Source organism: Hevea brasiliensis, chromosome 13 (assembly GCF_030052815.1).
Source record: "Hevea brasiliensis isolate MT/VB/25A 57/8 chromosome 13, ASM3005281v1, whole genome shotgun sequence".
Classification (NCBI taxonomy): domain Eukaryota; kingdom Viridiplantae; phylum Streptophyta; class Magnoliopsida; order Malpighiales; family Euphorbiaceae; genus Hevea; species Hevea brasiliensis.
Window position 1 is genome coordinate 65,763,990 of NC_079505.1, and position 17,226 is coordinate 65,781,215.

The 17,226-nt window shown below is 34.3% G+C and overlaps 1 protein-coding gene across 3 annotated transcripts; it reads left to right on the forward strand.

Annotated features, from left to right (window-relative positions):
* Positions 1–1,575: 1,575 nt before the first annotated feature.
* Positions 1,576–16,930, forward strand: LOC110639672 (ubiquitin carboxyl-terminal hydrolase 23). Of its 3 annotated transcripts, XM_021790713.2 has the most exons (13): positions 1,576–1,764; positions 1,841–1,999; positions 7,879–7,993; positions 10,669–10,779; positions 11,194–11,366; positions 11,852–12,178; positions 13,080–13,205; positions 13,293–13,650; positions 13,726–13,880; positions 13,964–14,104; positions 14,188–14,842; positions 15,484–15,565; positions 16,527–16,930. In XM_021790713.2, exons 1-13 carry the CDS (start codon positions 1,735–1,737, stop codon positions 16,684–16,686), a joined length of 2,592 nt encoding a protein of 863 aa, XP_021646405.2. In that variant the 5' UTR covers positions 1,576–1,734; the 3' UTR covers positions 16,687–16,930. The 3 variants fall into 3 exon arrangements, with proteins under 3 accessions (XP_021646405.2, XP_021646404.2, XP_021646407.2); XM_021790712.2 differs by having other exon boundaries at positions 13,293–13,880; XM_021790715.2 differs by lacking the exon at positions 15,484–15,565 and having other exon boundaries at positions 13,293–13,880.
* Positions 16,931–17,226: the final 296 nt, after the last annotated feature.

A 17,226-nucleotide genomic window follows, 5' to 3' on the forward strand; every position in this document is an offset into this window, starting at 1 on the left:
AACTTATAATAACTATTTACAATAATAAAAAATTAATTATGTTTTACAAATTAAATATATAATACATATTAAAAAATTTTAAAATAAAATAAAATTTTAAATATATTTTATAATTATTTACTTTTTTTATTTGTGGACAAGCATAAACTAACCTCTATCTCTATGGTGTTTTGTCATACATTCAATAGAGGTTAGCCTGTCTAAATCTAATGTTGACAATGCTGCCATCCATTTGATCTTGTCATACCCAAGCACCCAAAATTAGATGGCCAGGCTTCTTGTCTCTCTTTCTACAATTCAAGAAGTTATTAGCTAAGATTTATTTTAGCATCAATCACTACATGCATGAATGCCATTGCCTATTTAAAGATTCAAAAGATGATTTAAACATTATTAAATTAAAATTTACTATAACAAATTTAGATGTTAAGGTTATAATAACTAAATTTATTATAACTAAGCTACAATTATTTGATAATGATATGTACTGATATAGCAACATTTCAAGTTCACGTGGTCAAACGTCATTATATTTATCATGTGTTACCACTTTAGCGTCACATATTTGTTATGTCAATGTTATTTAATCATAATTATGATTTATATTATATTTATTGATGCAGAAGTCAATGTTATTTAATCGTAATTATGATTTATACTATATTTATTGATAGAGAAAAATATAGGGTAATAAATCGATAAAAATTAAATTATGATTCTTCATATATCAAAGCATAAAATCACAATTTTTTTTTTTTTTACTTTTATCAATTTTTATGAGACAAAATTTAATTTTATTTAATAATATTTAAGGATTATTTATTTTAAATATATTAAATCAATGGCATCACTTAATTTAGATGTACAAATATTAAATTAAAAACATTTTTTTTAAAAACTACCTAGTATCCGAAGCTCACTGACCCGATTAATTTCGATTAGTGAAGGGCAGGCTTATAAAAGTGAGCAAATCACTCTCTCTCTCAAATTTTAAAGATGGTCTATACTTAAAACTCAAACTTAAAACTATTGGTTAAGGGAGAAAAGACCCATGTTATCTTATCTGGCAAATTAAAAATATTTTTATTGTAAATACTAAATAAAATAATAATTAAAAATATTTTATTTAATTCTTATTTTGAATGGATATTTTATTTATCTTTCATTTGTAAGGAAATTTTAAAAAATAATAGAATAATTTTTGAAGTTCTACAATTTTGAATTTATAATTAAGAGAATTTATAATTTTTTGAAATAAGATTTTGAAAAATTAATAAACAATTCTAAAGATTTTTAATTTTCAATTCATTAAATCAAATTGATGAGTTAATTTTTTTTTTAGATTTTGAAATGTTTCACTCTGTTCTTAAATTAATCAAAATTATAAAAATTAAAAAAAAAAATTTGAGCGGAGATTTGTGTGCACGCGCCTCTTGGTAATCAAAGTCTCAAACTAGGCCCCACACGGCAACGTGTTTTACATTCTTAAATGAGGGAGGAAACCAAATCAGCTGTATGTCACTCTACCGTAGACAGTAGACACCCACCAATATATATATATATATATATATATATATAAAGAAAAAAAAAGTAGTCCACTTTCACGTAGGGTTTAATAGTGTTGGTAGTGTCTCTGCTTTCTGCTTCTGCTTGCACAAACCTAGCTCTCTCCCGTCTCTCTGTACATAGTACAAAGACGAAGGATAAACGAGAATCGGGCTTTTCCTTGGAGCAATGGAAAACATAGTTATAACCGGTACAGAGGTGAGATCCAATCAAAGAAAGATGGTTTATTAGTTGTTATTAATGGATTCTCAGTGTTTCTTATTCTGGCTTTCAGAGAAAGATCGAGTTCCATCCCGCTAGAAAATCGTTTACTGGGTTGGGAAGTAGCGGTGCTAGTGGCGATTTTCAGACTGGGAAGAAAATAGACGGGTTGGATTTCATGGAAAATTGGCTTGATCCCGAGCTCAGTTTTGGGATTACTTTCAGGAAAATTGTGAGTGCTATAATGGGTTTATGTCTTTTCTTTAAAAAATAAAAATTCAATTTGATGTTATTGTGATAAAATTAAATTTAGATTGTTTAGGCTCATTGTTGCTTTCGATTGGGAGGCTTTTTGATGCTACTACTGTTTCTGAGGCTTCACATATTGGTTGGTTTAAGTAAGCGATTTCACAAAAAAAGAAAAAGAAAATGGTTAAGGATGCTATTGAATTTTCTCAGTTATTTGCTTTAAATTTGAACTCAATAGCTTCACTATGTTCGTGTTTGATTTTTCCCACACTGTTGTTATAATGTGTGTTGGCGGTCATGTGGTGAAGTTTTATTCTTGTTTTTAAAGCTTTCTTTTAGTTTGTTTATTTCCTTTTAGCTCTCTGTTTTCCTGGTTAAATTTCGTAATTCCAACTTTGAATTAGGTTGTGAAGACTGCTTTTTGGTGAATTTTAATGATTTCTATTTACCTTTTCAAGAACTGTGCTTTGTCACATCTTACAGCGTAGATGCTGTTTATTATTTGTTTTTTTTGGTTCAATTTCAACAGTTATGGTAAATTCTTTTCCAAGGGCAGTACTGGGTTATCTCCAATCTTTTAGTTTTGCTTTCAATGTTTTCCTTCCCCATTCTCATTGGTCTTTTAGTTAACTTTTGCTAGTGTCTTTAACCCTTGTTTCTTTTAATTGCTCAACTCAACTCAACTAAGTCTTTATCCAAAAAATTTGGGGTCGGCTATATGGATTTGCTTTCTCCACTCTGAACGATTTTGGGTTAAATCCTCAGAAATGTGTAATGCTTCTAGGTCATGTTGTACTACTCTCCTCCAAGTCAGTTTAGGTCTACCCCTTTTTTTCTTTCTATACTCTAACCTAATGTGCTCTACTTGTCTAACTGGAGTCTTCGTATGTCTACGCTTCACATGACCAAACCATCTCAATCTCCCTTCTCTCAACTTATCTTCAATTGGCACCACTCCTACCTTTTTTCTAATACTCTCATTACGGACTTTATCTAGTCTAGTATGGCCACTCATCCACCTTAACATTCTCATCTCTACAACTCTTATCTTAGATGCATATGACTCTTTCAGTGCCCAACACTCACTACCATATAACATAGCTGGTCGTATGGCTGTACAGTAAAATTTTCCTTTCAATTTATTGGGAATCTTACGATCACATAAAACTCCCGTGGCACGTCTCCACTTCAATCATCCGGCTTTAATCCTATGACTAACATCCTCCTCACATCCTCCATCTACTTGAAGAACTGAGTCTAGATATTTAAAGTGATTACTTTGGGGCAGTATCACTCCATTCAAACTAACTCCTTCCCTATCACCAGTTTGGCCTTCACTGAACTTGCAATGCATGTATTCTGTCTTTGTTTTGCTTAACTTAAAACCCTTTGACTCTAGAGTACTTCTCCAAAGTTCTAGCTTTCTATTGACTCCTTCTCGTGTCTCATCTATCAGAACAATATCATCCGCAAACATCATGCACCAAGGAATACTCTCTTGTATATGTTTCGTCAGTTCATTTAAAACTAATGTAAAAAGGTAAGGGCTTATGGCTGATCCTTGGTGTAATCCAATTGAGATCGGAAAATCTCTTGTGTCCCCTCCCACCGTACGCACAATAGTAGTTGCTCATTCATACATATCTTTCAATACTTATATGTACCTAATAGATACCCTCTTTTGTTCTAACACATTCCATAAGACCTCTCTTGGAACACTATCATAAGCCTTCTCCAAATCAATAAAAACCATATGTAGATCTTTCTTCGCATCTCTATATTTCTCCATCAAGCTTCTAATGAGAAAGATCGCTTTCATAGTTGAACGACCGGGCATGAAATCAAAATGATTGAGAGAGATAGAAGTATCATGACGTAGTCGATGCTCCACAACTCTCTCCCACAACTTCATAGTATGGCTCATGAGTTTAATTCCCCTATAGTTTGAGCAACTCTGTATGTCTCCCTTATTTTTAAAAATAGGTACTAAAATACTCTTCCTCTATTCATCAGGCATTTTCTTTGAGTTTAGAATCTTATTAAATAATTTAGTTAACCATGCCACTCCCATATCTCCCAAAGACTTCCACACTTCAATTGGTATTTCATCGGGTCCACAGGCTTTACCCGCTTTCATTCTCTTAAGTGCTTCCTTTACTTCTAAAGATCTAATCCTTCTAGTATAATTCACATTCTTTTCTATTGTTCTATAATCTATATTCACGCTATTACCATTTTAACTATTATTAAAGAGATCATTAAAATAATTTCTCCATCTTTCTTTAATGTCCTCATTTTTCACCAACACTTTTCCTTCTTTATCCTTAATGCACCTAACTTGATTGAGATCTTGACATTTCCTTTCTCTGCTCCTTGCTAATCTATAAATATCTTTCTCCCCTTCTTTAGTTCCAAGTTTCTCATATAACTTTTCAAAGGCCTGTGCTCTTGCTTGACTAACTGCCTTTTTTGCCTCTTTCTTTGCTATCTTGTACTGTTCATATGCCTTATTATTATCACATTTAGGTAATTTCTTATACCATTCCCTTTTTCTCTTCACTGCCTTTTGTACTTCCTTATTTCACCACCATCTCTCTTTTGAGGGTGGTCTATGTCCTTTAGACTCTCCAAGTACTTTTCTAGCTACTTCTCTAATTTTTGATGCCATCTTTATCCACATATCATTGGCCTCCATATCCAGCTTCCATACTTCGGACTCGAGAAGCTCATTTTTGAACTTCACTTGCTTTACTCCTTTGAACTCCCACCACTTTGTTCGAGCTACACTATTTCTTCTGACCCTACTTGAATTGTTCCTAAACTTGACATCCAAGACTACCAACCGATGTTGACTTGTTAAAGCCTCTCCTGGAATGACCTTGCAATCCTTGCATAGAGCTCTACTTTTTTTCCTAGTTAAGAGGAAGTCGATTTGACTTCTATGTTGTCCACTTTTGAAAGTCACTAAATGTGACTCTCTTTTTATAAAGTAGGTATTTGCTAGTATTAGGTCGTATGCTATAGCAAAATCCAGGATGCTTTTTCCCTCCTCATTTCGACTGTCAAAACCAAAACCTCCATGAACATTCTCATAACCTTGTCTATCTCTTCCTACATGCCTATTCAAATCTCCACCAATGAAAACATTCTCTTCATTCGGTATGCTTTGCATTAAATCATCCATATCTTCCCAAAACCTTTGTTTACTCTCACTGTCTAGTCCTATTTGTGGGGCATAAGTACTAACTATATTTATTGTTTCTCCTTCTAGTACTAGCTTTACTAGTATAATTCTATCTCCTACTCTTTTCACAGCTATTACTGCGTCTTTAAATGTCCTGTTTATGATTATGCCCACTCCGTTCTTGTTTCTCTCCTTTCCGGTAAACCACAGTTTGTACCCTGAATTACCCACTTCCTTACTTTTCTCTCCTACCCATTTAGTCTCCTGAATGCAAGCAATATTCACCCTTCTCCTTTCCAAGGTATCCACAAGCTCCATTAATTTTCCTGTAAGTGATCCAACATTCCAAGTACCAACCCTGATCCTCCTCCTATCTTGCTCCTTCCTAATTAGTCTCCTTCTATGATATCTTCTATTGTTTTCTATGTCTATCTTGTGTTCTGTTCCACTATTTATTCTACTATCTGTCCTATGGACTAACTTCTTTACCCACACCCGTCCATGATGTGGGAACCCTTGCTCACTTAACACCACATCCGGGCGTCGGCATGGCGCGTCGCTTTCAGTGAACGCCCTACACCCTTGCATATTTCTCACTACACCCGGGCTCCGATGTAGCGCGTCGTTAGTAGAGGAAGCTCCAACGTTTATATCATTTGAATCCATATCATAGGATGTGACGAAATTTTTACGCTGGTTATCACCTACCGCAACCCTCCTCCTTTATCCGGGCTTGGGACCGGCTAAGCGCAAACTACTTAGGCGGAGTTTTTCTTTTAATTGCTCATGTGCATTTTTTGGTATTTTGATTTCTAATAATTCTTTCATCTCTTTAAATTTTCTTGAATTTCATCTCACTCTTATCATTTTTTTCCCAGTTTTTGTGCTTGTTTCAGAAGTTCTCTAGCATTTTGGTTTGTTTTGAGCTAAATTTGTTATTTTGAATATGGATTCCAGTTTCATTTGATAAAGAAATATGAAGCTTGACAAAGTGTTTCATTTGATAAAGAAATATGGATTCCATTTTCATTTGATAAAGAAATATGGAGCTTGACAAAGTGTTTCATTTGATAAAGAAATATGGATTCCAGTTTCATTTGATAAAGAAATATGGAGCTTGACAAAGTGTTTCATTTGATAAAGAAATATGGATTCCAGTTTCATTTGATAAAGAAATATGGAGCTTGACAAAGTGTTTCATTTGATAAAGAAATATGGATTCCAGTTTCATTTGATAAAGAAATATGGATTCCAGTTTCATTTGATAAAGAAATATGGAGCTTGACAAAGTGTTTCATTTGATAAAGAAATATGGATTCCAGTTTCATTTGATAAAGAAATATGGAGCTTGACAAAGTGTTTGTTTCAGATCATTATAAATAATGAATTCTAGCTAGGATTCATTTAAAAATGAATTCCATTGTTTGGTGTGACATAACTTAAAATGCATAATTCAACTGAATTCCTTGTGATTTATGTTTGGTATAATTTCATAATTGAAATTTATTTATCCCCACTTCTAAACTACCCTCGCTAAAATAAAATAAAAAAGATAATTTACTCCTTTCCACAAAAAAATCTTATATCTAATAAATTTATAACAATTAACAACCTTATAAAACAGTTAATGATATGTTAATATACATGTATATATGGGAGGTCTATTTAACAGCATAAATAGTGCCACCAAGTGCATAATGATAGAGAAAGGTAGGAGAAAGAGAGGGGAAGAGTGGGAAAGAAAGGTGAGAGAGAGGGGGGAGAAAAGAGAGGAAGAAGAGGGTATGTGTTTGGGAGGAATACATAAGAATTTTAGTCTAAAAATTATTGGGTAAATTTTGTAGAATTCATTTAAATTCCATCAAATTTGATGGGAATTGGTTTTAGTTATAACCAATTCCATGGAATTGAATTCCAGGAATTGAAATCTAAATTTTTTTCATACCAAACATATAAAACATGGAATGCAATTGAATTCCACAAAATTTTGTGGAATTCATCTGAACCAAACATAGCCTCACTCTAAAATTTAACTAGTTTCATTTTGACATATATTTACTTTCTTTTCATAGGCTGTCTGTCATTTGGAATGTTGGTAGAAAATTTTCCTTTGGTTCTCCCTTCTCTGGGCTTTTTCTCGAGTTTGGTTGAAGTATATGAGATCTTTTTACGAAGTTTCAGATCAGGTCACAAATTTTAAGTTTCTTTTATCAAAATTGTAGTTGTTTTCAATGTTTTGGATGCTTCAATCGCCTTTCTTCTTTTTTTGGCCTACAAAAAATAAAGCTGAGTGTAAACTTGTCTGTTTATTATTTTTAATTATTTTGGATTTTATGTCTTTTAATTGTGCTTATGATTGTAAAAATTGTTGTTGGTTCAAATGTTTCCAAAGCTTGCATACTTTTTCTTTCCCTTTTTTTTAAAAAAAAATTAAACATATCCTTAAAGTTGAGACTAATTTACCCGTGCACTCTCTCAAAATTTTCAACATTTTTTATTTTTGGTTTATCTGTTGATTTGTGTTTCTTAAAATCAATTCAATTATTCATAATCCAATTGGCTAGTTTCTATTATTTTAGCACTAAATTAATGCTTTTGGTTATAATTTCCATGAACTTTGGTTAGCAGTTGAACTTAGCCAGTTGCTTACCTTTGAGGTTCACATGAATAATCTTCAGGGCGCTGGTTTGGAAAATCTTGGAAACACTTGTTTTCTCAATTCGGTGTTGCAGTGTCTAACATACACTGAGCCTTTGGCAGCATACTTGCAAAGCGGCAAGCATCAAAATTCATGTGAGTGGCTCATTTGTCCTGTTACCAACTGCTTATCTTTAATTTCGCATATGCATGCATGACACACTCCCATTTATTTATGCTAGCATTTTTTGGATGTGCAGATATGTACATGTTTTGCTTGATTATTAGGCCAACTTTGCCTCCCATAATGAGAATTTGAAGATAAGGCTATTATTTTCCTGTTAGAAGCAATTTTCACAGTGTGGGATACTGGGGTGTTTGGCAATTATCCTTGTTCTGAAATTTATTTGAATTTGATTAGAATTATAACTGATATTTCTATATGTTTCCCTTTTGAGTTAGAGTAAATACAGCAATGAAAAAACTACTTGCACTTGCACCACTTTCATCAATTTAGCATTTCAGCACTTCCATCCAAATATTTATATGCAGTTTTCATGTTTGATAATGTAATGGGCCTGCTTCACAACTTAGGCAAGTACATGGATGTCACAAAATGCCACCGCATTTTCTTTTATGTTGTGCTTGAACACCTGGTTAGGTGAATTTCTTTAGTGATTAGAATTTTGGATTTTTTAGTGGTTTATTTTGGACTTGACTCGATTTAACTTGGCAGTTCAACCAGGTTCTTCTCTAACTCTTGCTTATTAAAGACGTTGAGTCTACCAACTTGTTTATGGTTATTCCTTCACTTGACCAATGTGTGGAACTCTGGATCGTCATGGTGATAAGGTCTCGAGTTTTTTTGTGGTGCAGTTTTATTTTTGAGACTTGATCTGTAGCGTAGGTATAGACATTTTGACATAAATCTTGGTGCCAATGATTTTTAGTTTTGGTTTGAAGTCTGGATCTTGATGCAATGTTTTTCATGGTTTATTTTTTTCCTTGGTTTTTAGTGGTACTAATTTTTGTTGATTTTCAATGGGTTCATTTTACATATTTGTATTGCTTTCTATGGCTAGATTGCAAGTTGACAGCTGTATATGCTAATTAGCATTCTTGTAGGGGCACTGATAATACTTTTTTAGCTTCTTTTGAGGCAAAAGTTCTGATGCAGAAGGTTGGAATATTATTCATGGGACATCTATTGGTTATAGAAAGGTTAGAGTTTGGGGTTGTGATGCAAAATGGAAATGTCAAATGGCCTGGAACCAATCACTATTTTTTTCCCCCTGTCCAAGTCCAAACATTATAAAATTTTTTGTGGCATGCAAGATTGGGTAATATGGTCCTCTAGAGACAAAATTGCTGAGTTTTTACATCATTAGTGGGAACCTTGGTTTGTCTCTTCAGATGGAGGATCGAATAACAAAATGGCATCTCAGAAAGCCAGTGCTTTTATCTCCTATCAGCCCTTGGCTCGCTATGATGCCTACACTACTTGTTGCCTTATTTTCAGAAAGCATGAAGCACAATTTTGCTGTGAAATTAGGGTGATGATGCCCTGAACTACGGCCATAACCATTTTACTTAGGGAGAGATTTTTTTGTGCAGTTTTCTGTGAATTTCTTTGTAGGTCACTTAATACAAGCTAGTAGTTGGTTAATAGTGGAATGAAGCGTTGCCAGACTTTTTTGTCACAAGCCAAGGCATTTTGTACTTGTATGAAATTTTTCTTTACACCGACATTTTTGTATTAATATGTGTAGTTGAGTAGAGAGGCAACATTTTTGGCTTAAGGTAGTTGTACATCCGCTAATTCAATTGGATAACAATGTCAGCACTCGGCATGAGGTGGATCATGATTGCTTCAATTTTAGAAATCTATCTTGGAACAGTATTACCTAACGACTGCTGTGAATGAATTTCATTGTTTTACACGTTATTGATATTTGTATATGGCTCATCAAGGGTCCACTTAAGGCAATAATATTTGATTAGTTTCTCTGGTCCTCAATATCTTCTGTCATTCTTTTTGTTCTTTAAGGGCGGGAAACTTTCTTCTGGTTTGGAAAGAAATTAATTGCTTGTTTGAGAATACTTGAACATACATACCTTCACCTTTGATTGAAAAAATGAGAGGTCAATGAAACTTTTCCTATTTTAGTTTCAGTTTCACTCTGAATAGCCTTGTTGTATTTATTAAGTTTTTGCCCATTTCAACCTCCTTCCATTAACTCTGCACATGGTTGTTCAAGGTTCATGTTTTTATGATTTGGTGCAATGTGGGCTTATTTTTGGGCACATTTGCTAATTAATTTGTGTTGTTTATTTTTGGGCTTATATGTAATTTGTGTTGTTTTATTCGTGTCTGACTTGTGTTGGGATGCTGTAGTTGCTGTACACTGTTGTTGCTCCTATCTCAAAAATACTCATGACCTATCTTATTCCTTGCAAAAATGTTCTTTTAGGAACAAGTGATCTCAGAGATAAAATGAACAATTTTTATCTATTAGATCCTTTCTAGTGCATATCACAATATATATAGGATGTGTCTTAAGGAAGGGGGAATTTACAGATTGTGATTACCATATGGGTCATCTTTTATTTGCGACAAATTTTAACATTTTGAAGGTGGGAAATTATGCTTATTCCACTGATTCTGTTTGTATCATTTTGTAACCTAGAATGATTTTGTTTACATCCATGCTCCTATTTTTCTTAGTGCATATGCCTATACAAGCGTGATTGTGCATCTGTTATATATCTGCTCTCGCCTCTAAATGTGGTTGGTTTTGTTCCTAATCTTTTTGTTTGATTGATTTATGAAGGCCATATTGCTGGTTTTTGTGCCTTGTGTGCCATCCAGAAGCATGTTAGTCGTGCTCTACAATCAACTGGGAGGTCACTAGTACCCAAGGATCTTGTATCAAACTTGCGATGTATCCTTGTGGCATTTTCTATGCTTTACTTGATATCTTGTGTATGGCTGTTTTCTTGTTCATCTAAATTTCTAGTAGCCATTTGGCATTTAGTGTAGAAACAAATTCTATGCTACTATTACTACTACTTTTATTACACCCCTTCCTTTCTTCTTTCTTATTTCTTTTCTGGTTGATTTCTAGAGCTGTTGCTAAGCAATTTTCCTTCATTATTTGATTCTATGTCTAAATGTACAAACATTTTAGCTATCAGAGTTCCTGGTTACAATGTGAAATTCAGTAGTTGGACTGCTCAAGTACATTTGTGCCTTCAGCGCTGTTTTGTTGGAGAAGTACAAGTACTTAATTACCTGATAAAGCTTTCTCTTCTAGTTAACTTGCCTTCATATTTGTAATTCCTGACCACATATTTAGGCATATCACAGAACTTCAGAAATGCTAGACAGGAGGATGCTCACGAGTACATGGTAAACTTGCTGGAATCAATGCACAAGTGCTGCTTGCCTTTAGGAGTTCCAAGTGAATCACCTGCTGCTTACGAAAGGAGTTTGGTGCACAAAATCTTTGGTGGTCGCCTCCGTAGTCAGGTAATGTTTCTTGCTTCTTGGTGAATTTGCTGTCACAGTTTCATGGGCAACAATTTGTTGAGTTCATGAATAGATGCTTTTATATGCCATGTGTTTTTTAAGATGTTGACCAGAATCCAAAGTTTTGGTTGGCAATTAATACTAAAGGACATCTGCTTTGTCGTCCGGGAGGGAGGGGGATGGTATTACGTAAAATATTTCTTCCTCTTGTTGAGTTTATGTGTGTATGCATGAATGTGCCACATTTGTTTAAGATGTTGAATTTCATCCAGAGAAAACATTGGCAATTGAGAGTAAATTACACATGCTAATGATCGGTTTATGTACAACTGTTCCGAAGTATATACTCATACTAATTTTACTTTTCTTTAGATATTTCCTTTTCGGAAAAGTGATTTTTGGGGTTCTTGAGATGTTAAACTTGGAAGATTGCTAAATTATATGTTAAGTTCTTGAGCCTAATGTTCATTTTGATACGCCTTCAGGTTGAATGCCAACGGTGCTTGTACTGCTCCAACAAGTTTGATCCATTTTTAGATGTAAGCCTGGAAATAGTTAAGGCAGATTCTTTGCCTGTTGCACTTCGAAACTTTACTGCCGCAGAGCTGTTAGATGGAGGAGAGAAGCATTATCAATGCCAGCAGTGCAAGCAGAAAGTTAGAGCTAAGAAACGGCTTACAGTCCACAAGGCTCCAAATGTACTTACCATCCATCTAAAGCGCTTTCATTCATATGATCCTGGACGGAAAGTTGACAAGAAAGTCTTATTTGATCGCTCATTGGACATGAAACCATTTGTCAGTGGTTCCTATGTGAGTAAACTTGTTATTGTTTAATCCATTATTCTTAAATTTTCCTGGATTCTTACGTTCATTTATATCTAAGTCAGTGTTGAACTTAATGAGATTGTAAGATGCCATGGCATGTGCAAAAAATTTCAAGTCATCTTTCTTTTTTGTTGGTTTATTATTTATTTATATGTTTGATAATATTACCACTGAACACATTTTTTTTTTCAATAAATTAATTTGTTTATTTATAGTGTGCAATGGCCTAAGAATGGCATTTAATCTCTTAACAAAATTATTGCTTGAAGGATGTTATGCATAATGATTGCTTGAAACTTGGAAAAACTTATTCAGTAAGTACTCAATTAGAAAAAGCCAAGGGACGCAGTTAAAGTGTATTCCTATTTCTTCTCCTGTGTTTCTAGTTGACACCAAAATATCAACCTTGGACATTTCTGGAAAGTCTTATGTGCATTACTATCTTTTATTTTCCTCGTATTATCTTTTGTGTGTTAATATCCCTGGTTGATACAAAAGGTCATTAACTTAAATTACAAATTTACTCGAAGTTGATGCGCCATAAATGATTCTAAATATGGAAGGAAATTCCACTCTTGCAATAAAATTGAAAAAAAAAGGGTTTCATATTGTTTCAAATGCCTGATATGTGGCTCGAGTATTCTGATGGTATTTTGTGACAGTCTGCCACCCTGTGTTGTCAACAGTTGAGTCGAATGATTTTCTTGGTTTTGAAAGATCTTATAACCAAGTTATCAGGCTTATCCGTTCATATTTCCCTAGGCCTCAAATGGAGTTTTTGACTCTGATATTTATTTTTTATGTTTATCCTTTCATATTTTCCTAGATATGATGTATCTTTTTCAAATGTGCTTGTGTTATTTATCGAGTTTGTTGTGGTTGGCAGGAAGGAGATTTGATGTACAGTCTCTATGGTGTTCTGGTACACTTTGGTCATAGTACCCATTCTGGTCATTATGTCTGTTTTGTACGCACATCGAGTGGTATATGGTATCTCCTGAATGACAATGAGGTAAGGGCTTCTAAAAGCAGCTCCCACTGCTTTCTCTTCCTTCTTTGTTAACAAATTCAATGAGTTTAAATTTCTTTAATGTAACAGGTTCGCCCAGTTAGTGAGAAGACTGTTCTAGACCAGAAGGCATATATGCTTTTTTATGTCCGTGATAGAAAAAATATGGCTTCAAGAAAGCCTGTTGATGTAGTTCAGAAAGAAAATATGAAAGCAACTGCTGGAAGTGACATTGCAAATTTGGTTTTTAAGCAGTCGTCAAAGGAACCGGCAGATAATGGTTCAGTTGGGAATAGATCACTGGCTGCAGGCTCTGCTGCTACTGTTAATAGAAAAGATCCACTAAATTTTGGTGCATTAAAAGATATCCTTCAGAAAGAAGGATTGAATCGCCCAGTGATTTCAGAATGCTTAGTTACAAAATCAGATCCTAGTGCAGAACCTTCAGGTTCACCCTTACCTAAGAACCTGTCAAAAGAAGTTTATCCAAACCCTGATCTGGAACATTGTTTTCTATCTGCAGCCTCATCCATTAATAGCAAAAGCGACACTGCTAAAGTTGAAAATGCAACCGTCACTATTGGGGTCAAAAGTGATTGTAATGAGACATTTTCTAATAGCAATGAGCCCCAAAACTCACCTATTGCAAAGCTTGGCACAAATGAGACCTCAGAAAAGGTAACTGTATGTTTCACACCCAGCATGAACTTTGTTCTTGTTTCCACCCTTGCTCTAACTTGTGAATTCCTTGGTCCATCCAGATTAATCATGTCTTTAATGCGGGAGTTGACACAGAGAAGAAGATTCCAAGACTTTCTCAATCTGTGGATTCTAGTGAGAAAGCATTGAACAAAATAGATAGTGGAAAATCACCAAATGAACCTAGCTGTAAAAGCAGTAAGGTGACCTCTTATCCTTTTTTCCTTTTTCTTTCTTTTTTTTAACCGTTAGGTCAAGTTTTGACTAGCTTATCTTTCTTTCTTAGGTTGGAGGTTTTACTGATGAAGGTGCTGCTTTCAATTCTCTTGGTGATGACAATGGGGATAGTAGTCAACGAATTGCAAATGAGTTGGTTGTATCATCAATCCCATCAGTTATGACAAGTGAATGTCTACAGAGCAAAGCTCCTGATTGTTCATCTCCAAAAAAGTTAAGAAGGAAGCTTTTGAAGTGTAGGATGCCAAATATGTATCTTGGCCCAAAATTATTCAGAATCAGAGCATCGTTAGACCTTCAGAAAAAGAAGAAACATAAAAAGAGCAAGCACCGCTCTTCAGAGACCCATAATCTCATTAAAGTACAGTTGGAGAGTAATTGTTTTTTGTCAGATGTTGGGCCATCTACATCAAAGATATCCATGTCAGTTTCATTGGGTTCAACAAATTCTCAAAGGAAGAGGGCTAAATCTCATTCAAACTGTAGAGGCGATTCCCTGATGGATACTGTGGATGAAGCATTTGAGAAGAGTGATAACCAGAATGGAACTACATTGCATACACAGTTAAAGAAGGGCTCATTATCAATGTCTAAAGCGAACCAACAGGATGCAAGTGTTCTTGATTGCACAGAAGGTAGCAGAAAAGATGCATCAGAGAATGGGATGATGTGTGCGCTTACTCGAGGTCTGCGAGAGACAACTGGTGAGTACTTATCTTGAATAGTCATCCAAATATTTTCCCACTATTCATATTTATGCTCTCAGAAGTTATAAATGTAATGCTTCTTATCTGTTGGTTTCATTTCATGCTTGTCTAGTGCTAGTGTGTGTATGTTTCCTCCCCCTCTCGTGTATCATGGTGGAACTAATTCCAGATAAATAGATTGGCTGCCTTTTCCACTTTAGGCGCAAATTTTTACCCTAGGCCAATGAATTCTTGGATCTTGTGGCCTCATGCACCAAATGACCTACTCAGGTTTTGGTTTTGGTCTTGGTGATGGTGGGGTGTGAGCCTACTCTTCGGGGAGGGACTGAAGGAAAATTTATTGTTTGGAACAACTTAAAAAGAAATATTATTTCAGATGTTTATAACATATGTCCCTGGCATGTTTTCATGCAATTGAAACGCAAGGTGCTTGTTTATTTCCCCGTGGTCCTGGGTAGCGTCTTCTTTCAGAGGTCAGAAAATCATTAGACGGAGCTATTTTGCAAATGCAGTCCCTATGCAACCTTTTTCTACGAAACTGGAGAAATAGCAAGACAATAAAAAATAGAATGTTGTGCTTCTTATTATCAGCTTAGCGTGCTGAATATTGTTTTTGTGCCATATCTTATTTGTTGCAGTTGCATCTTGGGATGGGATAGAGTTGCCTGAGTCCCAGATTGTGGAATCAAATCTCTGCATTGGTTATGTGCCAGATGAGTGGTGAGTTAGAATTTATCTCTCTGACTCTCTCTCTCTCTCTCTCTCTCTCTCTCTCTCTCTCTCTCTCTGTGTCAGCATGTGTGTTGCGTGCAATTTGTGAATGTCTGTTTGTCCTGTAGGAAAAGGGGAAGAAAAAGAGGAGGGAGAGAAATGCCTCGAGTGTTCTATTAAGCATGCAAAATATACTAAAAAGGTTACATATGGTTGTCACGTTATATTTTGAATTTGGCTGGCTTTTGATTACTATGGTTTTGTTACATAAATCAAGGTTTAGTAATTTTTAAGTGATAAATTGAATTTTAGCGACATTAATGGGATTTAGCAACTGTAGATGAATATACTCGAGTTTTTAGTAATGACTGGATAGTCATATTAGTGATGCAAATAATAAAAAGATTATGTAGATTTTGTTCTTGTGTAATTATTTAGAATTCTCGTCTGGGGAAGGTGGGATCCTTTTGTTTAGAAAAATGTAGGATATTGCATTTAAGCCATAGAATCAGTGGATCAATTATTCAATGAAGCGGTGCTGCTTTTGGAGTTGTGTGAGGCAACAATAATATTAAGAGGCTTTCTTAATAAGAATGAGAACTAGTATAAGGATAATATTTATATTTAACCTCCATTTCTTACTCTGCAAAATACAGTGTAAATCAAACCTGCAATATTGTTTTAGCCATAATTTTGTGAATCCAACACAAACTCTTATCCTAATTTCGAACGATCGTCTTACTTCCTGCTTTTGATATTCTACATTAATGAGGGTTTATGAGACACCATTTATTAATCACTTTTCTTCCTAAAGATTTAAGTGTGGAAGCCTGTTAAATGCAAGTATGGAACAAATTACTATGATTCATGATCTCTATCCCCTTGAAAAAATAATGGAACTTTGAACAGTTTGCCCTTCTGATGGAATTGACATTGTTTTAATCTGCATTGCTGCTATAATCATCTGCAGCGATGAAGAATATGATCGAGGTAAGAGAAAGAAGTTGAGGCAAAATAAGCAAAACTTTGGTGGGCCAAATCCTTTCCAAGAAATTGTCAGCAAAAAAACACAATTTAAGAAGGCGAAGAAGGACCAATCTAGCTCTGGAAACAACCCATTCAGGATATGAAGTCGTTGGTGTCAATGTGAAGCAACATGATTTGTCGACATGCTGTCAAAATTGTAGGTAGCAACTCTTGCTATGTTGTTAACAAGTTTTGTAATTTTTTATTCAATTTATTGGAAGGGGAGGAATGAAATATGAGGGAGATCAGGAGTTAGAGATTTTGGGATAAAGATTATGGAAGAATAATTGCTGGCATAGATTTATTATTATCATTATTATTATTATTATAGATAAGTAGTTGCATGTAGATCACTCATTGAATTACCGTACAGAAGAGATTTTATATTACTTAATAAATCATGCATTAATTCGAGTTAAAATGTTAATTTTTTTAAATAGTTATATTTATTTAATTTGTTAAGCAAAAAAATTTGAATTTATCTGATGAATTCAAATATGTGGGTTTTGAATAGAATCACATGAATTATTAAATTAATCTTAATTTTTCTAATCATCTTAAATTTTATAGAATTAAAATGGATTACAAGTCACTCAAAGTTTGACATTCGAGTCTTTCTACTTTTTTTTTTTTGTTCTGTTGGA